The sequence below is a fragment of the Trachypithecus francoisi genome, unplaced genomic scaffold (genome assembly GCF_009764315.1).
Source record: "Trachypithecus francoisi isolate TF-2019V2 unplaced genomic scaffold, Tfra_2.0 Lachesis_group3, whole genome shotgun sequence".
Taxonomy (NCBI): Eukaryota; Metazoa; Chordata; class Mammalia; order Primates; family Cercopithecidae; genus Trachypithecus; species Trachypithecus francoisi.
Genome location: NW_022681468.1, coordinates 1083113 through 1099169, shown reverse-complemented (window position 1 = coordinate 1099169; position 16057 = coordinate 1083113). Strand labels below are relative to the sequence as shown.

At 66.8% G+C, this 16057-nt stretch overlaps 2 protein-coding genes across 7 annotated transcripts; both read left to right on the top strand.

The window, feature by feature from the left end:
* Window positions 1-1621: 1621 nt before the first annotated feature.
* CRIP2 (cysteine rich protein 2) lies at window positions 1622-7503 on the top strand. Of its 6 annotated transcripts, none has more exons than XM_033191017.1 (8): window positions 1622-1905; window positions 5723-5817; window positions 5905-5962; window positions 6146-6286; window positions 6369-6437; window positions 6524-6618; window positions 6803-6860; window positions 6951-7503. In XM_033191017.1, the coding sequence occupies exons 1-8, from the start codon at window positions 1863-1865 to the stop codon at window positions 7016-7018; spliced, it is 627 nt and encodes a 208-aa protein (XP_033046908.1). In that variant the 5' UTR covers window positions 1622-1862; the 3' UTR covers window positions 7019-7503. The 6 variants fall into 6 exon arrangements, 4 of the variants coding, with proteins under 4 accessions (XP_033046908.1, XP_033046907.1, XP_033046906.1 ...); XM_033191018.1 differs by lacking the exon at window positions 1622-1905 and adding an exon at window positions 2397-4617; XR_004432213.1 differs by having other exon boundaries at window positions 6524-6860.
* A 5843-nt stretch (window positions 7504-13346) lies between these two features.
* On the top strand, window positions 13347-15754 carry CRIP1 (cysteine rich protein 1). The gene is made up of 6 exons (XM_033191019.1): window positions 13347-13564; window positions 14189-14274; window positions 15136-15230; window positions 15301-15358; window positions 15436-15481; window positions 15628-15754. The coding sequence occupies exons 2-5, from the start codon at window positions 14235-14237 to the stop codon at window positions 15474-15476; spliced, it is 234 nt and encodes a 77-aa protein (XP_033046910.1). The 5' UTR covers window positions 13347-13564; window positions 14189-14234; the 3' UTR covers window positions 15477-15481; window positions 15628-15754.
* Window positions 15755-16057: the final 303 nt, after the last annotated feature.

Genomic DNA, 16057 nt, shown 5'->3' with positions numbered 1-16057 from the left:
TCCACTCTTCGGGCAGGGCTGGGGACCGTGGAGCCGGTGGTCTCCCTCCAGAAGACCCCTGTGGCCAGTCAGCCCTGTTCTCCAGAGCGAGTGCCACAGGTCGCAGAGGTGGGGTGAAGTCAGGGAGGGTAATGGCTTAGCCCCAGGCTCCCAAGCTGGGCAGAACAGGGCAGGGAGCTGGAGAGGGTCTGGCAGTGGGTCCATGAATCCAGCCTGGGCAAGGTCCTGCTGTGAGGGACCCCTAGGGACCCCTGGGCCTGCCAGGGAGGAAGGACTGCCCAGGAAATGTACTGACTGATGCCTCCTTGCCCTCTTCTGCCTTGACTGGCACAGATCCCAAGTGCAGAGGGGGAGCTGGTCAGGCTGGTCAGTCGGGCGTGGGGGCGGGGGGCGTGTTTCTGGCCTGCTGTCACCATGGAAATGTCAGTGGCTGCAGGGTGTGTGCACAAGGGAGGAGGGTGCTGCCACAGGGAGCCTGGCCAGGGCCACCATGAAAGCCAGGAGTGCCTAGGGCCGTTGGCTCACAAACATGCCTGGTGCACCAGGCAGAGGAAGCAGGCAGGTCTCCGTGTCCAGCCCACAGCCTCCAAGACACTGGGGGAAGGGTGTCCAGAGTCGGCTGCCCAGCAAGCACGTTCTGCTGCCCCGCTGGGGACAGGAGGCTCAGAGAAGGGCCTACAGGGACAGAGCACCAGGAAGCCTGTGGGTGCGGAGGTTCCCCCCACTGGGGCCAGGCAGGCTCCAGGGAGCTCTAGGGCGGAGGCAGGGTGGTGAGGAGTGGTCAGGCAGGCCCTGGTTGGGAGGAGGCCAGAGGCGGGATGTGGGGGTGGGGTGACTGGCTGACCCCTCAATCTCTCGCCTGACCCCTCGAAGTCAGGCCCTGGGCCCCGAGGCCCGCAGCTGGTCCTGGGCGGTGCGGCAGAAGGGACTGGAGTGCCAGCCCCAGCCAGGGGAACAGAGGGCACGCCCATTCCTTCCCCTCCTACCTCCTCACCGCCTCCCCGGCCGCCCCCTGGGTGGGAGTGCTTAGGGTGGACGCCTTTAGCACGGAACCCTCGGCGCTGGTGCCCGCCGCCCCTTCCCGGCCTCAGAGGCAGACGCAGACCTCCCCACACCCCCCACCAGCAGCTTCTCGCGCTGTTTTTGGAGGTGGCGGCGCCTTCCTTCCTGAGCCCTCCACCCAAGGAGCCTTCAGCACCACAGACAGTGTTGGGGCGGGGCGCGGAGGGGGCGGAGCGGGACACGGAGACCCGGACAGGGCCAAGGGCCGTGCCCACCGGGAATCCGACTCCGCTCCCGCGGCGCGACTGTTGCTATGGAAACCGAGCAACAAAGGGAAGCGGGACCGGCGCCGGGCGCGGCGAGGTGGGGGTGGGCTTCTCCCGGAGCCTGCGACCTCTTCCCGCGGCGTAGCGCAGCCTGAGCGCCCAGGGCCGGGAGTGGTGGACCCCCAGGCCCCGCTCACTAGGGCTCCCCGCGAGCCGAGGGCCAGGCTCCCCACACCCCGCCCGCAGCCCCGGAGACGGCCCGGCCAGGCGGCCCCGACGTCGCCATGGAAACAGCCGGGGCGCGGGCGGCGCCGCGGTCGCCCGGGCGGGCCCCCGTAGACGCCACCTCCGGCGCGAGGGGCGCGGGGGCGCCAGACCTGGCCCGGCTGCCCCGCACCCGCCACCCCTGGCAGGTGCGCCCCGCCTCCGCGGCGCCTCTAGGCGGCCCCCGGCCCGGGGGGCGGGTTATCGAGGCCCCGCCCCATCCGCAGAGCCAATGGGCGCGCGGACAGCCGGGCAGGCGGGGCTGGGCGCGGGCGGCTGCGGCCGGGAGGAGAACGGGCGGAGGGCGCGGGCCGACCAGGCGCACCGACCATGGCCTCCAAATGCCCCAAGTGCGACAAGACCGTGTACTTCGGTGAGTGCGTTCCCGCTCCCGGCCCGCTCGGTGCATCCTGCCGCCCTTCGCGGCCAGTCCCGCGCCGCAGAGCCGCCGCGTAACTTAGGGTGCGCCCGGCCCCGGCCCCGGCCCCGGCCCCGGCCTGAGGATGCGCGTCCCGGAGCCTGGCTGGCCGCGCTGCCCACGCGGCTGAAGCCAAAGGGTGGGGCTGCGCGAAAGCGGGGCGGCCACACCCGAACCCCGAAGCCGCTTGTCTGGGCGGGGCAGGGACCACCCGGGCGGGGCTTGTAGTCCCCCGGGATGGGGCCGGTGTTTGGGGGAGCGCTCGGGGATCCGCGGACGCATCCCGGATCCCAGTTCCTCGGACGGCGCCGGGCGGGGCGGGGCGGGGCCGGGCGGGGCAGTACGTCCTGGGTGCCTCCCGCACGACCCCGTGGGCCTGGGCCCTTTCTCCTGGACCCCCCACACTCGCTGCCCCGGGAACACGTGGCCAGGAACAGTGACCCCCAGCTCCCACTCTGGCCTCTGCCGAGCTGGGCTGGGCCAGGTTTGGACTCTGTTGGGATTCAGTCCAAGCGGGGGCGACCTTGGCCTCTACCTCCTGCTTGTCCCAACGCATTCCCTTGGCGCCAGTTCCCCCAGGAGTTTCACACGGGGGTAGGGTGGGGGCGGGTGTGACACGCGAGTCCCCGCGAACCTGAGAGGGACCTTGTCCTCAAGAAGCCCAGGTGCCCAGGACCCCTGCCCCCTCAAGGTCAGAACAGCCCTGGACGGGATGCAGGTGGTGGCGGAAGGAGGGATTTCTCACAGGGCGGCCCTCGGTCGGTAGCCCCTCCCCCAGGCGCGCTCTCCGTCTGGGCTTACTCACTCCCTGGGCCTGGATGCGCCCTTCCTACCCCCTTCCTCCTGGCTGATTCCCTGCCCAGCTTTCTCCAGGGTGGTAAGGTCCCTGCCCACCTACCCACCAGCTGCTGCACTAGGGGATAGACTTAGTGAAGCAGAGAGGAGGGCCGGGACCAACAGGGCCCCTGCCATGGTCGCCCCATACCCAGAATGCAGCCAGGCTGCTGGGAAGGCCGCCACTGGGCTTCCCCGGCTCACAGGCTGGAGGGGGTTGAGGGGAGGTTGTATTTTGCTGTTCCCAGAGGGGAAGGACCGGATTTGGCCTGGAGTGCTTCTGGCGTGGCTGGGAGCCGAGGGGCTTCCGGCTGCCTCGCCTGGAGCCCGCTCAGCCCTCAGTCTCTGTCCCAGTGAGGGCTGTCTCTGCAAGGCTTAGGGTGGGAGACCGTCCCCAGGGCCCTCCTGCAGTCCAGCTCCCCATGACTTTGCCCCAGGCCAGGCCAGCCTGGGGCTCTCCAGGGTCTTGGCCAACAGTCCTGTGGACAGCCTGGAAAGGCCTTCTGCCTGCCGGGCCGGACGAGGCTCTCAGCGGAAAACAAAGGCGCTTCAGACCCAGCTGGCTTCTGTCCTGCCTGGGAGGCACTGTGAGGGCGAGGGTCCAGAATCCTGCCCACCCTCACACCAGGCTGCTCCCGCAACTTATACCTGAGTAGAACCCAGGCTGGCATGTCAGAGCACATTGAGGATGCCGCCCCAGAGCCCATGCAGCCAGGGTGGGCAGCTGGTTTTCTTTGGAGCCATTAGACCCAATCGATTCTCTGTTCCCTCCTCGGACCCGTACTGTGTGGCCATCGACCCACCCAGTGGGTCTGAGGGCCAGTTCCCTGCCCCCACTTGGCCCACGTCCCAGAGCTGGCCAGAGCGGAGTGCTGGCAGCCCTGGGCTGCAGCTGCCACGGCCGATAGCCATCGAGACTTCCATGCTGCTGCTGGGACATGCCTGCCCACTGTGCAGCCAGCCCCTGCCTGCCCTGGTGTGTCCCAGCTTCCTGAGTGAAGTGGTTCTGGGCAGAGGGCTCTAAGCTGGTGCAGCCTTGTGGTTGGGCTGGTGTCCTGGAGGTTGGCCCTGGCCGTGCCCAGAGGGTTGTGCCAGGGCCATGGAGAGCCAGCATTCACAGCCCTCTACCTAGTAGGCCACCTGGGGGATCCCATTTCACTGCCAGGAGCAGCACCCATGGACCTCTCAGAGTGGGCTTCACCCTAGCCAGGTGCCCTCCCCGATACCTGCCAGACAAAGGGCGCTGGGCCGCTTGCTGAGAAGGGGGGCCAGGAGAGCCACTGGTCCTTGGCCGCCTGACGGGCTTGGCCAGATTCTGCCAGACAGGGTGGGACCAGCCTGCATGCTCCTCCCCCAGGGCCTGCAGCTTGTCCCCTTCCCTTCAGAATTCCGGCTCTGCTGGGCCCTTCCTGACCCTCCCCACCTCTTCCTGCCTGGCTCCCTGGGGAGGCCTCTGCTTCCGTCCACCGGGAAGCCACCGAGTAGCCCTAGTGCGGGGGTGGGAGGCAGCGGCGGAGGGTCCCTGACCCTCAGCAGCTGGCCTCAGATCTTCCATGCCAGTGGCAGCCAGGGGCATTAGGGTGGGGAAAGAACTCAGTGTTTAGGACGAGGAATCCACAGACAGATGTGGGTCCCGCCTGGAGGCCCCACGGGGACGGGGCCTGGCCTTCCCACGAGGGAGCTGGAGGCTCTGGGGCCGCACCTTTGACTCAGCAGCGGGGCACTGCCAGCCCCATCAGGGCCCAATTGGTGGGGATCAGGGGCATGTCAGTGCGAGGCAGGTGTGGGAGGGAGAGCACATGTGTGGAGGAAGCAGGTGCACTGGAGAGGCAGGTGTGTGAGTGTAAGAGAAGTGTTTGAGGGAATGACAGGTCCGGGAGAGGCATGTGTGGGGGGGGAGGCAGGTGTGTGGGGTGAAGCGGGTATGTGGGGGGAAGGTGTGTGGGGGAAGTGGGTGTGGGGGAGTAGGCAGGTGGGGGGAGGTGTGTGTGTGGGAGGCAGGTGGGAGGAAGCAGGTGTGGGGAGGAAACAGGTGTGTAGGGGGAAGCAGGTGGGGGGGAAGCGGGTGTGTGGGGGGAAGGGTGTGTGTGGGAGACGGGTGTGGGGGGAGGTGGGTTTGGGGGGAAGCGGGTGTGTGGGAGAGGTGGCTGTGCGGGGAGGTGGGTTTGGGGGGAAGTGGGTATGTGGGGGAGGCGGGTGTGTGTGTGGGAGGTGGGTGTGTGGGGGAGGTGTGTGTGTGGAGGCAGGGTGTGGGGAAGGCAGGTGTGAGGCAGGTGTGTGTGGAGGCAGGTGTGAGGCAGGTGTGTGTGGAGGCAGGTGTGTAGGGGAGGCAGGTGTGTGGGAGGCGGTGTGTGTGTGAGAGGAAGGTGTGTGGGAGGCAGGTGTGTGGGGGAAGTAGGTGTGTGTGAGAGGAAGGTGTGTGGGAGGCAGGTGTGTGGGGGAAGTAGGTGTGTGTGAGAGGAAGGTGTGTGAGAGGCAGGTATGTGTGAGAAAGGTGTGTGGGAGGCAGGTGTGTGTGTGAGAGGAAGGTGTGTGGGAGGCAGGTGTGTGTGTGAGAGGAAGATGTGCGGGAGGCAGGTGGGAGGCGGGTGTCCAGGAGGCAGGTGTTTGAGCGAGGGCAGGCCCAAGCACAGGCCCCTTCACTGCAGGCACTGAGGGGATTAACAGGGCAGCCCCGGGCCCCTCCTCAAAGGCGGCTCTAGCGGAGTTGCAGGGCTGGGGGCGCTGAGACCCAGAGGGAGAGCAGGACCTGGGGGCACCGAGCTAACAAGGGTCTCAGAAGACGGTGCAGGGCCTGCCAGGTGGAAGGAAGGCGCCTGGCGGAGACATCCTGAAAGTCGGGATCCCCGGAGCGCGTTGGAGTGGTGGCTGCCAGGTGGGGACGGAGGGGGTGCGGGGCGCGCCCCGGCCCTGACCCCCCTCCGCCCCTCCTGCTCAGCCGAGAAGGTGAGCTCCCTGGGTAAGGACTGGCACAAGTTCTGCCTCAAGTGCGAGCGCTGCAGCAAGACGCTGACGCCCGGGGGCCACGCCGAGGTGAGCCCCCCGTGCGGCGCGGGCGGGGGTGGGGTCGCGACTCCCGCCACCCTCGGGCAGGGTCCTGACCCGCGCCTCTCTGCGCAGCATGACGGGAAGCCGTTCTGCCACAAGCCGTGCTACGCCACCCTGTTCGGACCCAAAGGTGAGCCCCGGCTGCCCTTGGCCTGCCCTGGACCTGCCGGGAGGAGCCTGGCGCTGGCGCTGGGGAGGGCTGCGGATCCCGGCCCAGACTCCCCGCCACCCTGGAAAGCCTCCAGCCCCCAGCCCGCCATTGTCTGAGACGCCGGGTGACCGCGGCCCCCACCCCACGTGCCCCCACCTGCAGGCGTGAACATCGGGGGCGCGGGCTCCTACATCTACGAGAAGCCCCTGGCGGAGGGGCCGCAGGTCACCGGCCCCATCGAGGTCCCCGCGGCCCGGGCGGAGGAGCGGAAGGCGAGCGGCCCCCCGAAGGGGCCCAGCAGAGGTAGGCTGGGCGCGGGCTGGGGCTAGGGGTTGTGGGCACCCGCGCCCCCGGCCCTGCCCCTCCCTGACTCGTGCGCCCACAGCCTCCAGTGTCACTACTTTCACCGGAGAGCCCAACACGTGCCCGCGCTGCAGCAAGAAGGTGTACTTCGGTGAGTGCGCGCCCGGGCCCCGGACCCCCGCCCCGCCCCCGTCCCGCCCCGCCCCGGGGCTCCGCCTCACTCCTCCCCCTTCCCAGCTGAGAAGGTGACGTCTCTGGGCAAGGATTGGCACCGGCCCTGCCTGCGCTGCGAGCGCTGCGGGAAGACACTGACCCCCGGTGGGCACGCAGAGGTGAGGGGAGCGCGACGGGGCTTGGGGGCCGGGCAGGGGCACGGGGGGATGGGGGTGAGAGGCGCGCCAGGAAGGGGTGGGGGGTGGGAGGTGCTTCTGGGAGCTGCGCTGTCCCTGGAAGCCTCCAGGTGATGGGTCGGGGGAGTCTGTGGACCCCTTCCTCAGCACCCACCTTCTGCCTCAGCACGATGGCCAGCCCTACTGCCACAAGCCGTGCTATGGAATCCTCTTCGGACCCAAGGGTGAGTGTGGCCAGGGTGGTCGCCTGTCTTCCCTGCCCTCCCCATCCCTCCACTCTTCCTCCCACCCACCCCAGTGGCCTCCCTCCACAGGAGTGAACACGGGCGCGGTGGGCAGCTACATCTATGACCGGGACCCTGAAGGCAAGGTCCAGCCCTAGGCTGCAGCGGCTCTCATGATGTGGGCCCCCCTGCTTGGCTCTGCTGGAAGAGTGCCCAGCCACCCAGTCCTGCCTGCAAGCCCAGGGCGAGTATTGGAGGAGGGGCAGCCATGGGCAGAGCGCCATGCCCATCCCTGAGTCTGTGGTGTGTCTGCCCCCTCTGGTGTCCTCTGGGCGTCCCATGACCCCTTCTGTGTCTGTGCCTCCGAATCCCCGTGTGACCCTGTTCCAGCACTTTCCCGGCAGCCCTGAGTGTCCCTGCGGCACTGTCCGCTCTCCTTCCCTCTCCTGCTGCCCACCCACCCGCCAGTGTTATTTATGCTCCCTTTGTGGGTGACGGCCACGCCCTCACCATGTCCCTGGCAGAGGGCTTTCCTCTGGGACCCCCTGCCTGGTGCCCACACTGCCTCACAAGCCCTCGCCACCCTCACGTGGCTCACCTGCTGCTGAGCCTTGTGCTGTCAATAAACGGTTTGAGGATTGCAGGATTGTCTCGGCTTGTGGGATGGATGCAAGTCCCAGACTGGGGTCCCTCTCTCCGACCCATGCATGCTCCCAGCCGATGCCCCTGGGCCTGGCTGCTAGTCGGCGTGGGCCCTCCTCCTGAGGGTGATGGTGGGAGGTGGGGCCCTGGGATATTTCTGAGGAGGAGGGAGGGATGGGGGCGGGCAGCGTGGTCCCTGGTTTGGGTGGTGGTGCCCACCCAGATGGGGAGGCAGTAAGAATGCCAGGCTGTGGGGAGGTAAGGAGGGTGGGAGGCATTCCGGGGCCAGGGTCCTGGCCAGGGTCAAGTGAGGGTGGGATCCATGGGGGACGGAGCCCTGGGGGAAAGTTGAACCTGGAACCCTGAACATACCAACAGCAGGCCTGAGCACCCGGAGCTGCCTGGGTCTGTGGAGCCTGGGAAGCGCAGGAGGGGTCAGCCCTGAGAGCAGAGGGTGTGGCCGTGGAGGGAAGGGGGCAGGGGACCAGAGGAGGGGTCCTGGGCAGAGAATGGGGAAGCTGGTGAAGGGTGGGTGTAGCAGGGGTCTCTGGCAGCTCAGGACTGGACTGAGAAGCGCAGGAGGGTTTGGGGGCTGTGGTCAGAGCAAGGGCTGGAGGGGCTCAGTGTGGCTGTTTCCAGCTTTTGTCCATAGGGTGACGGACAGGCTTTTGTGGACTGGCCTGCCTTGGCCTGGGGTGTGGCCCAGGGATAGAATCCATGCCCAGGTGTTCTGGTGAAGGTTTTAGTGATGACCGAGTCGCCCCTGTCGTCTTCATGCTCCAGGCTCTGCCTTTCAGCCAGGGGCCCTTGCGGCTCCTCCCCCACCCCCAGCGCCCCGACTTTTCTATGCGCCACTCCTCGGGCTCCCACTAGAGGGCGCACTATTCCATCCTGGCAGCACAGGGCAGAAACGTGGAGACCTTCCCCAGTGGCTGAGCCTTGTCCTGGCTCCATCTGGACTCCCCACCTTGGTTTATGCTCCTCGGCTCCTGGTACCACACTGAAGATGCCTCAGCCCTTCCTGCGGTGAGGGGCCCTCAGACCTGGCCACTTCCAGGCCCCTGTCCCCAGTGCTACAGGGTGGCCAGGGCTTTATGCCTCTTCCCTGCCCCCAGCAGTTGGCACAGCCCCCTGCCTGGCTACTCTCCAGCCCGTGGGCTCTGACGGAGCTGAGCCTGGATGCTGAACCCATTGTCCTGAGAGCAGCCATCCATGCCCTGGCAGGGCCTGGGCTGGCTCCGGGGTCCAGCCGTGCCACAGCTACCCTCCAGCCGGGCACCCAGTGCAGCCACAGCGTCTCCTCCCACCTGGAATTTGGCCAAAACCCCCAGGGCCTGACGTCGTGGAAGGGACAGCCACTCCCCAACCCCAGGCAGAGGGGAGGATCAGGCTGGTTCCAGACCCCTGCTCACAGGAGAGGCTGGGACGGTTCCCCTTCTCACCCCCTCCTACCAGGCCAAGGCTTCCTCGGACGTGGGGGGTTGTTTCGGGAGAATTGAGAATTCCCGGAGTGCCTGTCTCCACCCTTGCTGCGGGCTCCCAGGGTTGCATGGGAAATTCCTGCTTTCTGCTTGGCGGGGCGGGGGCAGGGTGGGATGGGGGAGGGACTGGAGGGCTCAGCTGGACTCCCCCTCCCTTGGGAGCCTCCAGTGGAAACTATGTCTTGTAGAGTGGTGGGTGGTGTGCCCTTCCCTAAAACCCGGGCGGCGGTGGGGTCAGGGTGGGAGGACCACCCTGGTGGGGATGATGTTGGCAAGGGGTCTCCTTCAGAGATAGCCCCTGACCCCGCCAGAGACAGCAGCAGCCCCGACCCCAGGTCTGGCTGGGGCAGGACCATTTCCTGCGGGGCCAGTTGGATGACGCCTGTCTGCCGTGTTTGTTTCCAAGTCATTGTCATGGAAACCGGGGCGGTTTGTTGCTACTGTTTGTCTGGACGGCGTCGTCGCTGGGCGGTGTTGCTGGGGTTGGCTGGGTGCCCATGGCACTAACAGGGCTCGCTTGGTGTCTCCAGCTCCAGGAAGCTATCCGCCTGCAGCCGTCTGCCAGCCAGGTGCTTCCTTGGGTGCCCACAGACCCACCCAGATATCTCCTGAAAGGAAGGGGAATCTGGAGTGGGCTCTTTTGCCCTTGGGCATGCCTCCTCCTCCTCTGTCCCTGCTTTGGGGGCTGCTCTGGCCTCAATCTTCACTCTCTCCTACTTGGACCCATGCCCAGCCAGTGAGGCTGCTGTGAAATGCTATCTGCTCCATCCCTCCCCTTCAGAACCCCTGGGAACCGAGTCCAGGGGTTCACAAGGCCCTGGTGCCCCCGTGGGGCCAAGCTCACACCCCGGCACTCTGTTGAGCTGAGCTGTGCTGCTCCCCGTCTGCACCTCCACTGTCCAATCTTCCTGTGCCTCCTGGCCAGGCCCCTCCAAGGTACTCCCCACTCCAACCTGGGCTGGTAGGGACCTCATTGGTGCCCCCAGCCAGGCATCTTTGTGGGGCCAGCTCAGCCTGCAACTACCCCTGTCTCCACTTCTGGCCCCTGCCCTGGACCCCCAGCACCCTTCCTCCAGCCTCTGCCCAGTCTCCCCCGAGCCAGTGACCACAGCATCAGCCCTGGGTACCCCCGCTCCCCTGCCACCAGAGAGGTGGATGTGAGGAAATCACCCAGTGCTGTGGGTCCCTAGCTCTGGACCATGGAGGGCTGGCCACAGGCAAGAACAGGCTGGGGACCAGGATGGCCAGGTGTGGGCCGCACTTTTCCCAGCGCTTGATGGGCTTCCAGTCGGGGTGTGGGGTCCAGCTACCAGGTGGGGAGGCTGGAATTCCAGCCTCTGGAATTCCTGGGCTATGACTAGATGCTGGGTGCTAGGCCCAGTCTCAAGGGAGGGGAAGGAGGGCAGGGGCACCCCATCTGGCTGGTCTGTGGAGCCCAGGCAGGGGTGCAGCCCTGTTGGGGGCAGGGCTGGCTGAGGGAGCCCCCTCCTTCCACACTTTGCCATGTCTGCTCTGGGAGAGGAGGAACCGGGCAGCCTTCCCACCTGCTCGGGGCTGGAGGTGAGGCCCGGAGGACAGGAGGGGCCTGTCTCGTAAGCCTGTCCCATCCCAGCCCCATGCTGGGTCTGCCCAGGGCAGGAATGGCCATTGGGCTCAGCACAGTCAACTGGGGCCGGACCACAGGCCAGACAGGGGGTCCCAGGAGACAAGCAGCTGAAAATAGACCCTGGGAACTTGGGAGTATCTGAGACTCAGCTGGGCTGAGCGGGAAGGCCAGGGAGGTGGGCCCTGGGGAGGCTCCTGTTGCCGGCTCCGCGCTGTCCTGGCGTGCGTATTGGCAGTGCAGGGCACCTGGTTGCAGAGCGTCCAGGACAGGCCTGGCTGGCCTGCAGCCTCAGGAGGGCACCTCACACCTGCCCACACCCTCAGCCTGGGCATGGGGCAAGGGGAGGTGGTGGGGAGGGCTCCAAGGACAAGGAGGGGCGGTCTCAAGGCGAGTCCCCAAGCTGAGTCTGCAGAGGAAGGGGCTGTGGGCCCAGAGGAGCAAAATGGACAGTGGGATTCCTCAGGGACAGTGGGGCTCAGCCCTGCCTCTTGGGTCACCCTGGTTCCTGGAGCCCAGGCCTGGCTGCAGGCTGCCGCACCCCATCCCCTATGGGCTTCAGCCAGAGGGCCAGCAGGAGCAGGCCAGAGCGCAGAAATGTGTGCAGAGGGTGGGCTGAGTAGACAAAGGAGGCCTCGGCGATGCACCTGGAACCCTGCAGCAGCCCCCACCACCTCCAGGTCTAGGGCCTTCTTGCTGTCCAGCTGCAGGGTGGAATGTTCTGGGCATAGAGGCAGCCTGAGGCAACTAGCTGGAGAGCTCTGTGTCCCTGTCCCGACCACTCTGTCCTCTGTTTGTTCCTGCAACAAATGCCACCAGGACTCTGCAGAGTGGGCTGAGAGGGGCAGGGGCTGGGGTCTCCAGTCAGCCCAGGGGGCCCCAGTCAGGCTGGCCCCATGGACCAGGTCAGTGCCCCGCCCCAGGTCCCTGCGGCATCCCCAGCCAGGTGAGAGCCAGGGAAGCTGACAAAGCCGGAGGCCTAGTGCCTGGGCTGGGGCCGGTCGGGGGCAGTGTGTCGCAGAAGCTGGCAGGACCCTGACCTGCTCAGATGGGTGTGGGCCTTGGAGGTGGGATGGCCTGAACATGGAGTGTGGGTGGAGAAAGGAACGGGAAGCTGGGGTCCTGCAGCTGATGAGGGGCCCCCCACCCCCAGAGCACAGGGTGGATGGGGAGCGCAGGAGAAAGGGGGTTTGAGGGGCACATCAGTCTGTGGCTGAAGTTTAGGGAGGGTTCCAGGGATAGTGTGTGTGACTGTGTGTGTCTCTGTGTTATCTCTGTGTGAGTGTGTGCCTGTATCTATGCATGTGTCTGTGTGTATCTGTGTTTGTGAGTGTGGGTGTCTGAGTTGAGTATCTGGAAAAACTGCTGTGAGCCAACACAGAAGGCACGGCCCCACAGCGAGGGCATCCTGCCCCCACCCCACCCGTGACCATGGCGACAGGAAGAACAGCAGGGAAGGCCAGGAATGGACTCATCACCCTAGTTTTCAAGGAGGGGCTCCCCCATTGGCAGGGAGGGTTGGAGTCCAGAGTGCGGGGGAAGGGACCATCCCTGGGGGGTGGGTAGAGGGGAGGACAAGGACTGGGTCATTGTCCCCATCTGCCCTGGCTAATGTCCCTACATGAGCTGCAAGTCACTGGGCAAGGAGCTGGGATGGGCTGGGGGCGGGGACTTTACAGAAATATGGGCAGACAACTTCGAGAGGGACCGCACACACACTCGTGGGGACCCCAGAGACCCCCGATGGACACGCACACAAACAGGTATGTCCACGGGCACCGGGCACACATGTGTGCATCAGGCACTTGCCCTGCACCTCTGCACCCGGAGCACATCATCCTAGTGGGGGTGTGGACAGTGGTGCTGGGCACCCTGGGGCTTGTGGGCAGCGCACACCCCAGGGGAAGTGCAGTGACAGAGCCGCCGGCCTCCCCAAGACTGTCTGGGCTCCCCTGGCCTCTCCCTCTGCCTGTCTGCAGGTTTGTCCCACGGCGCCCCGCACTCAGTGGAGATGGCAGGTGGGCCCAGACCTGAGAGTGGGTTTCAAGGTTCGTGGGCTGGAGGCTGGGGGTTCCAAGGCTGCAGGACAGGAGTGCACCCCCGCTCTGGAAACCTTATCTCTGAGGGGTCTCAGAACAGGGGATGGGGAGGGCTCCGACGGGCCCCTGTAGAAAGTCCTGTCAGACCCCAGCCCTCTCCCCAAGCTGGGGGCTGGTGGCGAACAGGGCAGGGCAGGTGGTTTCTCTTCCTCTCAGTGCAGGCCTCGAGGTGCTGACAGTGGGGCGGTGGGCTTCAGGGAAGGTGAGATTGGGATCACAGGTGCAGTTAGGGCTAAGTGCCCTCAGGGGTAGGCCAGCAGCTCCTGGGGCCTGGGACGATGTTTTACAGCACCCCTGGCGGGGACAGGGCGGGCGCAGGCCCAGTGGAGATCGAGGGCAGATAAGGACGCTGGTTAACATGGCTGACAGGAGGGATGGTGGGTGGGGAAGAAGGGCAGGACGGCCCTTGTGCTGTGGGAGCTTGGGCACAGGCTCCACGCAGCACGGAGGTGAAAGGCCTGCAGAGAGAGGGCTCCCCTGCCCAGCGGGAGGAGAGGGGGCTGACGGTGACCCGGGCCCCCCTCCTGAGGCTGGCCGGTCAGCTGGAGGGCTGACCCCAAAGCCCGAGGACAGCGCAGCCCCCTCGGCCCTCCTGAATCTCGGCGGCAGGTGAGGCAGGACAGCCTCCGCCTGGCACCGGGGCCATCCTCCGCCTCAACTGAGCAGCGGACTTGGACCGCTTTGGCCTCCCTGGGCGCTTCCCGCAGAGATAAGGGCCCCTCCCTACGCCCGCCCGAGCATCTCCGAGCCGGCCTGGGGGTGGCTGAACTTTCCTTTGCCGGCCGAAACCCCAGCCCCTGCAGCCGATCGGGCCTCAAGCTACAGCTCCCCTCGCTGGGAGTTCCCGCTGCGGTCCGATGGACCTTCCAGAGCAGCGAGGTCAGAGGAGCTAGCAGAGGGGGGGACGTCCCTTGGGAATGAGGGGACTGAGAGGGGCGGCTTCCTAACCCTGCGTGGGATGGAAGGCCAGAGTGGGTTCCTCGGTGGGGGGGCAACAGCGGGGGCTCTCCGGCAACTGTCACCGGCCCTCCGTCCTGGGGAGGGCAGGATCAGTGCGCCGGCCGCTTTGCATCTCTTTGCATTTTAGTGGTGTTTTGTCCAGGCCCGGCCCGGACTGATATGGGGATCGGGCGGGGCAGGGCTGGGGGTGGGAGCGGCGCTTCCTGCTGCGGGGGAGCCTTTTATCCCGGATCCTGGACCCGGGAGACAGCACCGCGCTGGGCTAGGGGCGCGGTTTGAACTCGCCTAAGGAGCTGCACTCCCTCAGGAAGTCCCCGTGGGCCCTGCCCCCGCGCTCCGTCCTCAGTCAGGTCTGGGTCCTGCCTGAAGGCGGGGGTGGACCAGATGATCTTTCTCGGGCCCTGGGCCTAGATTCGAGGTCCCCAGGGTCCAAGTCCCGGGTCCAGGGGGCGGGGCGCGAGGGGCGGGGTCTCCAAGGGGCGGGGTCCCGGGGTCCCTGAAAGGCGCGGACCCGGCCGGACCCACCCAGTCCCGCGCCTGCAGCCCGTGCGCCCCAGCCGCTGCCGCCTGCACCGGACCCGGAGCCGCCATGCCCAAGTGCCCCAAGTGCAACAAGGAGGTGTACTTCGGTGAGCGCGCCCACCGGCCCCGCGAGGAGGCGCCGCTGGGGGGGCGACGGGGCTGGGGGCCTCTCAGGAGCACCGAGGGCGCTGGGTCCCCTGGGCGCCGCCCCGGGGCATACGCCTCAGCCTGGCCCGCCGCCTGCCCCGGGATGCGGGTGGTGGCCCCTGCGTCCGAGGGCCCTGGCGATCTCTGCCTGTTCGCGGTCTTCCTGCGCTCGGCGGGCTATCTTGGACTCAGAGTCTCCCCGTCTCTGGGTCCTACGGTCTCTTCCGTCTCTTCTCGGACGCGCCCCGGGTGGGGGACCCGCAGGGCTGGAAGGAACGCAGGGCTGGGCCGCGCCTCTCAGCGCTAAGTAGAAACAGACGCGGAAACCGACGCCCGGGGCGCGATCCCGGGCGCCCGCCTTCCTGCCCCGCGTGCGCACGCCCCGAGGGGAGGGAGGAAGTGGGAAGTCACCCCTGTCCCCGCCAAGAAGGGCTCTCGCAGCCTCCACCCTTGCCACCGCAGAGGCCCGGGGCTGAAAGCCGGCAGCCAGGCCCAGGCCCTGCTGACCTAAGCCGCAACCCCTGACCCTCGGCCCCGCCCTCCAGCCCCTACCCAGCCCTCAGGAGCAAGACTCCAGGCCACACCCGCAAGTGCCCCGGGGACCAGCGACCCCGCGCTTTGTTTGGTTGTATTGGCTCTGGAGATTGGAGATGTCCCCCTCATGGGGGTGCTGAGACCTTAGGGTGGGCTGCCAGGCTGGGCGGATGCAGCCCAAGTGCACAAGACCTTGGGCAGAGCTGACTGCAAGAGGCGGATACGCCAGTGGCGGGGGGGCACCGCGTCCTGCAGCGTCTCACCGGGGCGTGTCTGTGCCTCTGCAGCCGAGAGGGTGACCTCTCTGGGCAAGGACTGGCATCGGCCTTGCCTGAAGTGCGAGAAATGTGGGAAGACGCTGACCTCTGGGGGCCACGCTGAGGTAGGTGGGACCTACCCTGGTGGCAGGGGCCAGGGGTGATGGCACCCCCTCACGGCCCTTCTCCTTGCAGCACGAAGGCAAACCCTACTGCAACCACCCCTGCTATGCAGCCATGTTTGGGCCTAAAGGTATGCTCCCTTGGTCCCCGCCCCACCCCACTGCCTCCTCCACCCCAACCTGTTGACTTTTTCCACCTTCTCTGCAGGCTTTGGGCGGGGTGGAGCCGAGAGCCACACTTTCAAGTAAACCTGGTAGGTAGGACCCCACCCCCTATCCTGCCCCCTGGTTCCACCCTCAGGATGGGGATGCCCCTCCCAGGGAGGCCTGACCACGCGTGGGGCCCAAAGGGAGGCCGTGGATGCTGCACTCACGTTTGTGCCTGTCTCTCTCTGCACAGGTGGTGGAGACCCCATCCTTAGCTGCTTGCTAGGCCACTGTCCAGGCAAATGCCAGGCCTTGCCCCCAGATGCCCAGAGCTCCCTTGTAACCCCTAATGCCCTCAATAAACCGTAACAGTTGGAAAACCTGTGTGTGCATGCACGTGTGTGCTGGGGCGTGCCAAGGGAGCTGCAGCGGGGCTCTGGCTGCAGGCTGTCACTGGCGCCTGCCCTTCTGCTGCCTATTGCCCTCCCAAGGGGGCTGTTCCAGGGTCTCATAGGCCAGGGCTCCCTGTGCAGGGTGAGTCCAGGCCACCCTAGACAGCCCGCACCCAGCCCTGGCACTCTGAGTTCACCTCTGCAACTCCCAGACCCTCAGAAGTGCCCCTGAGCCCTCCTGGCCTTCTGGGAGTGGGGGGGGGGGGGCTCTGCAGGACCCCAACCAAAGGC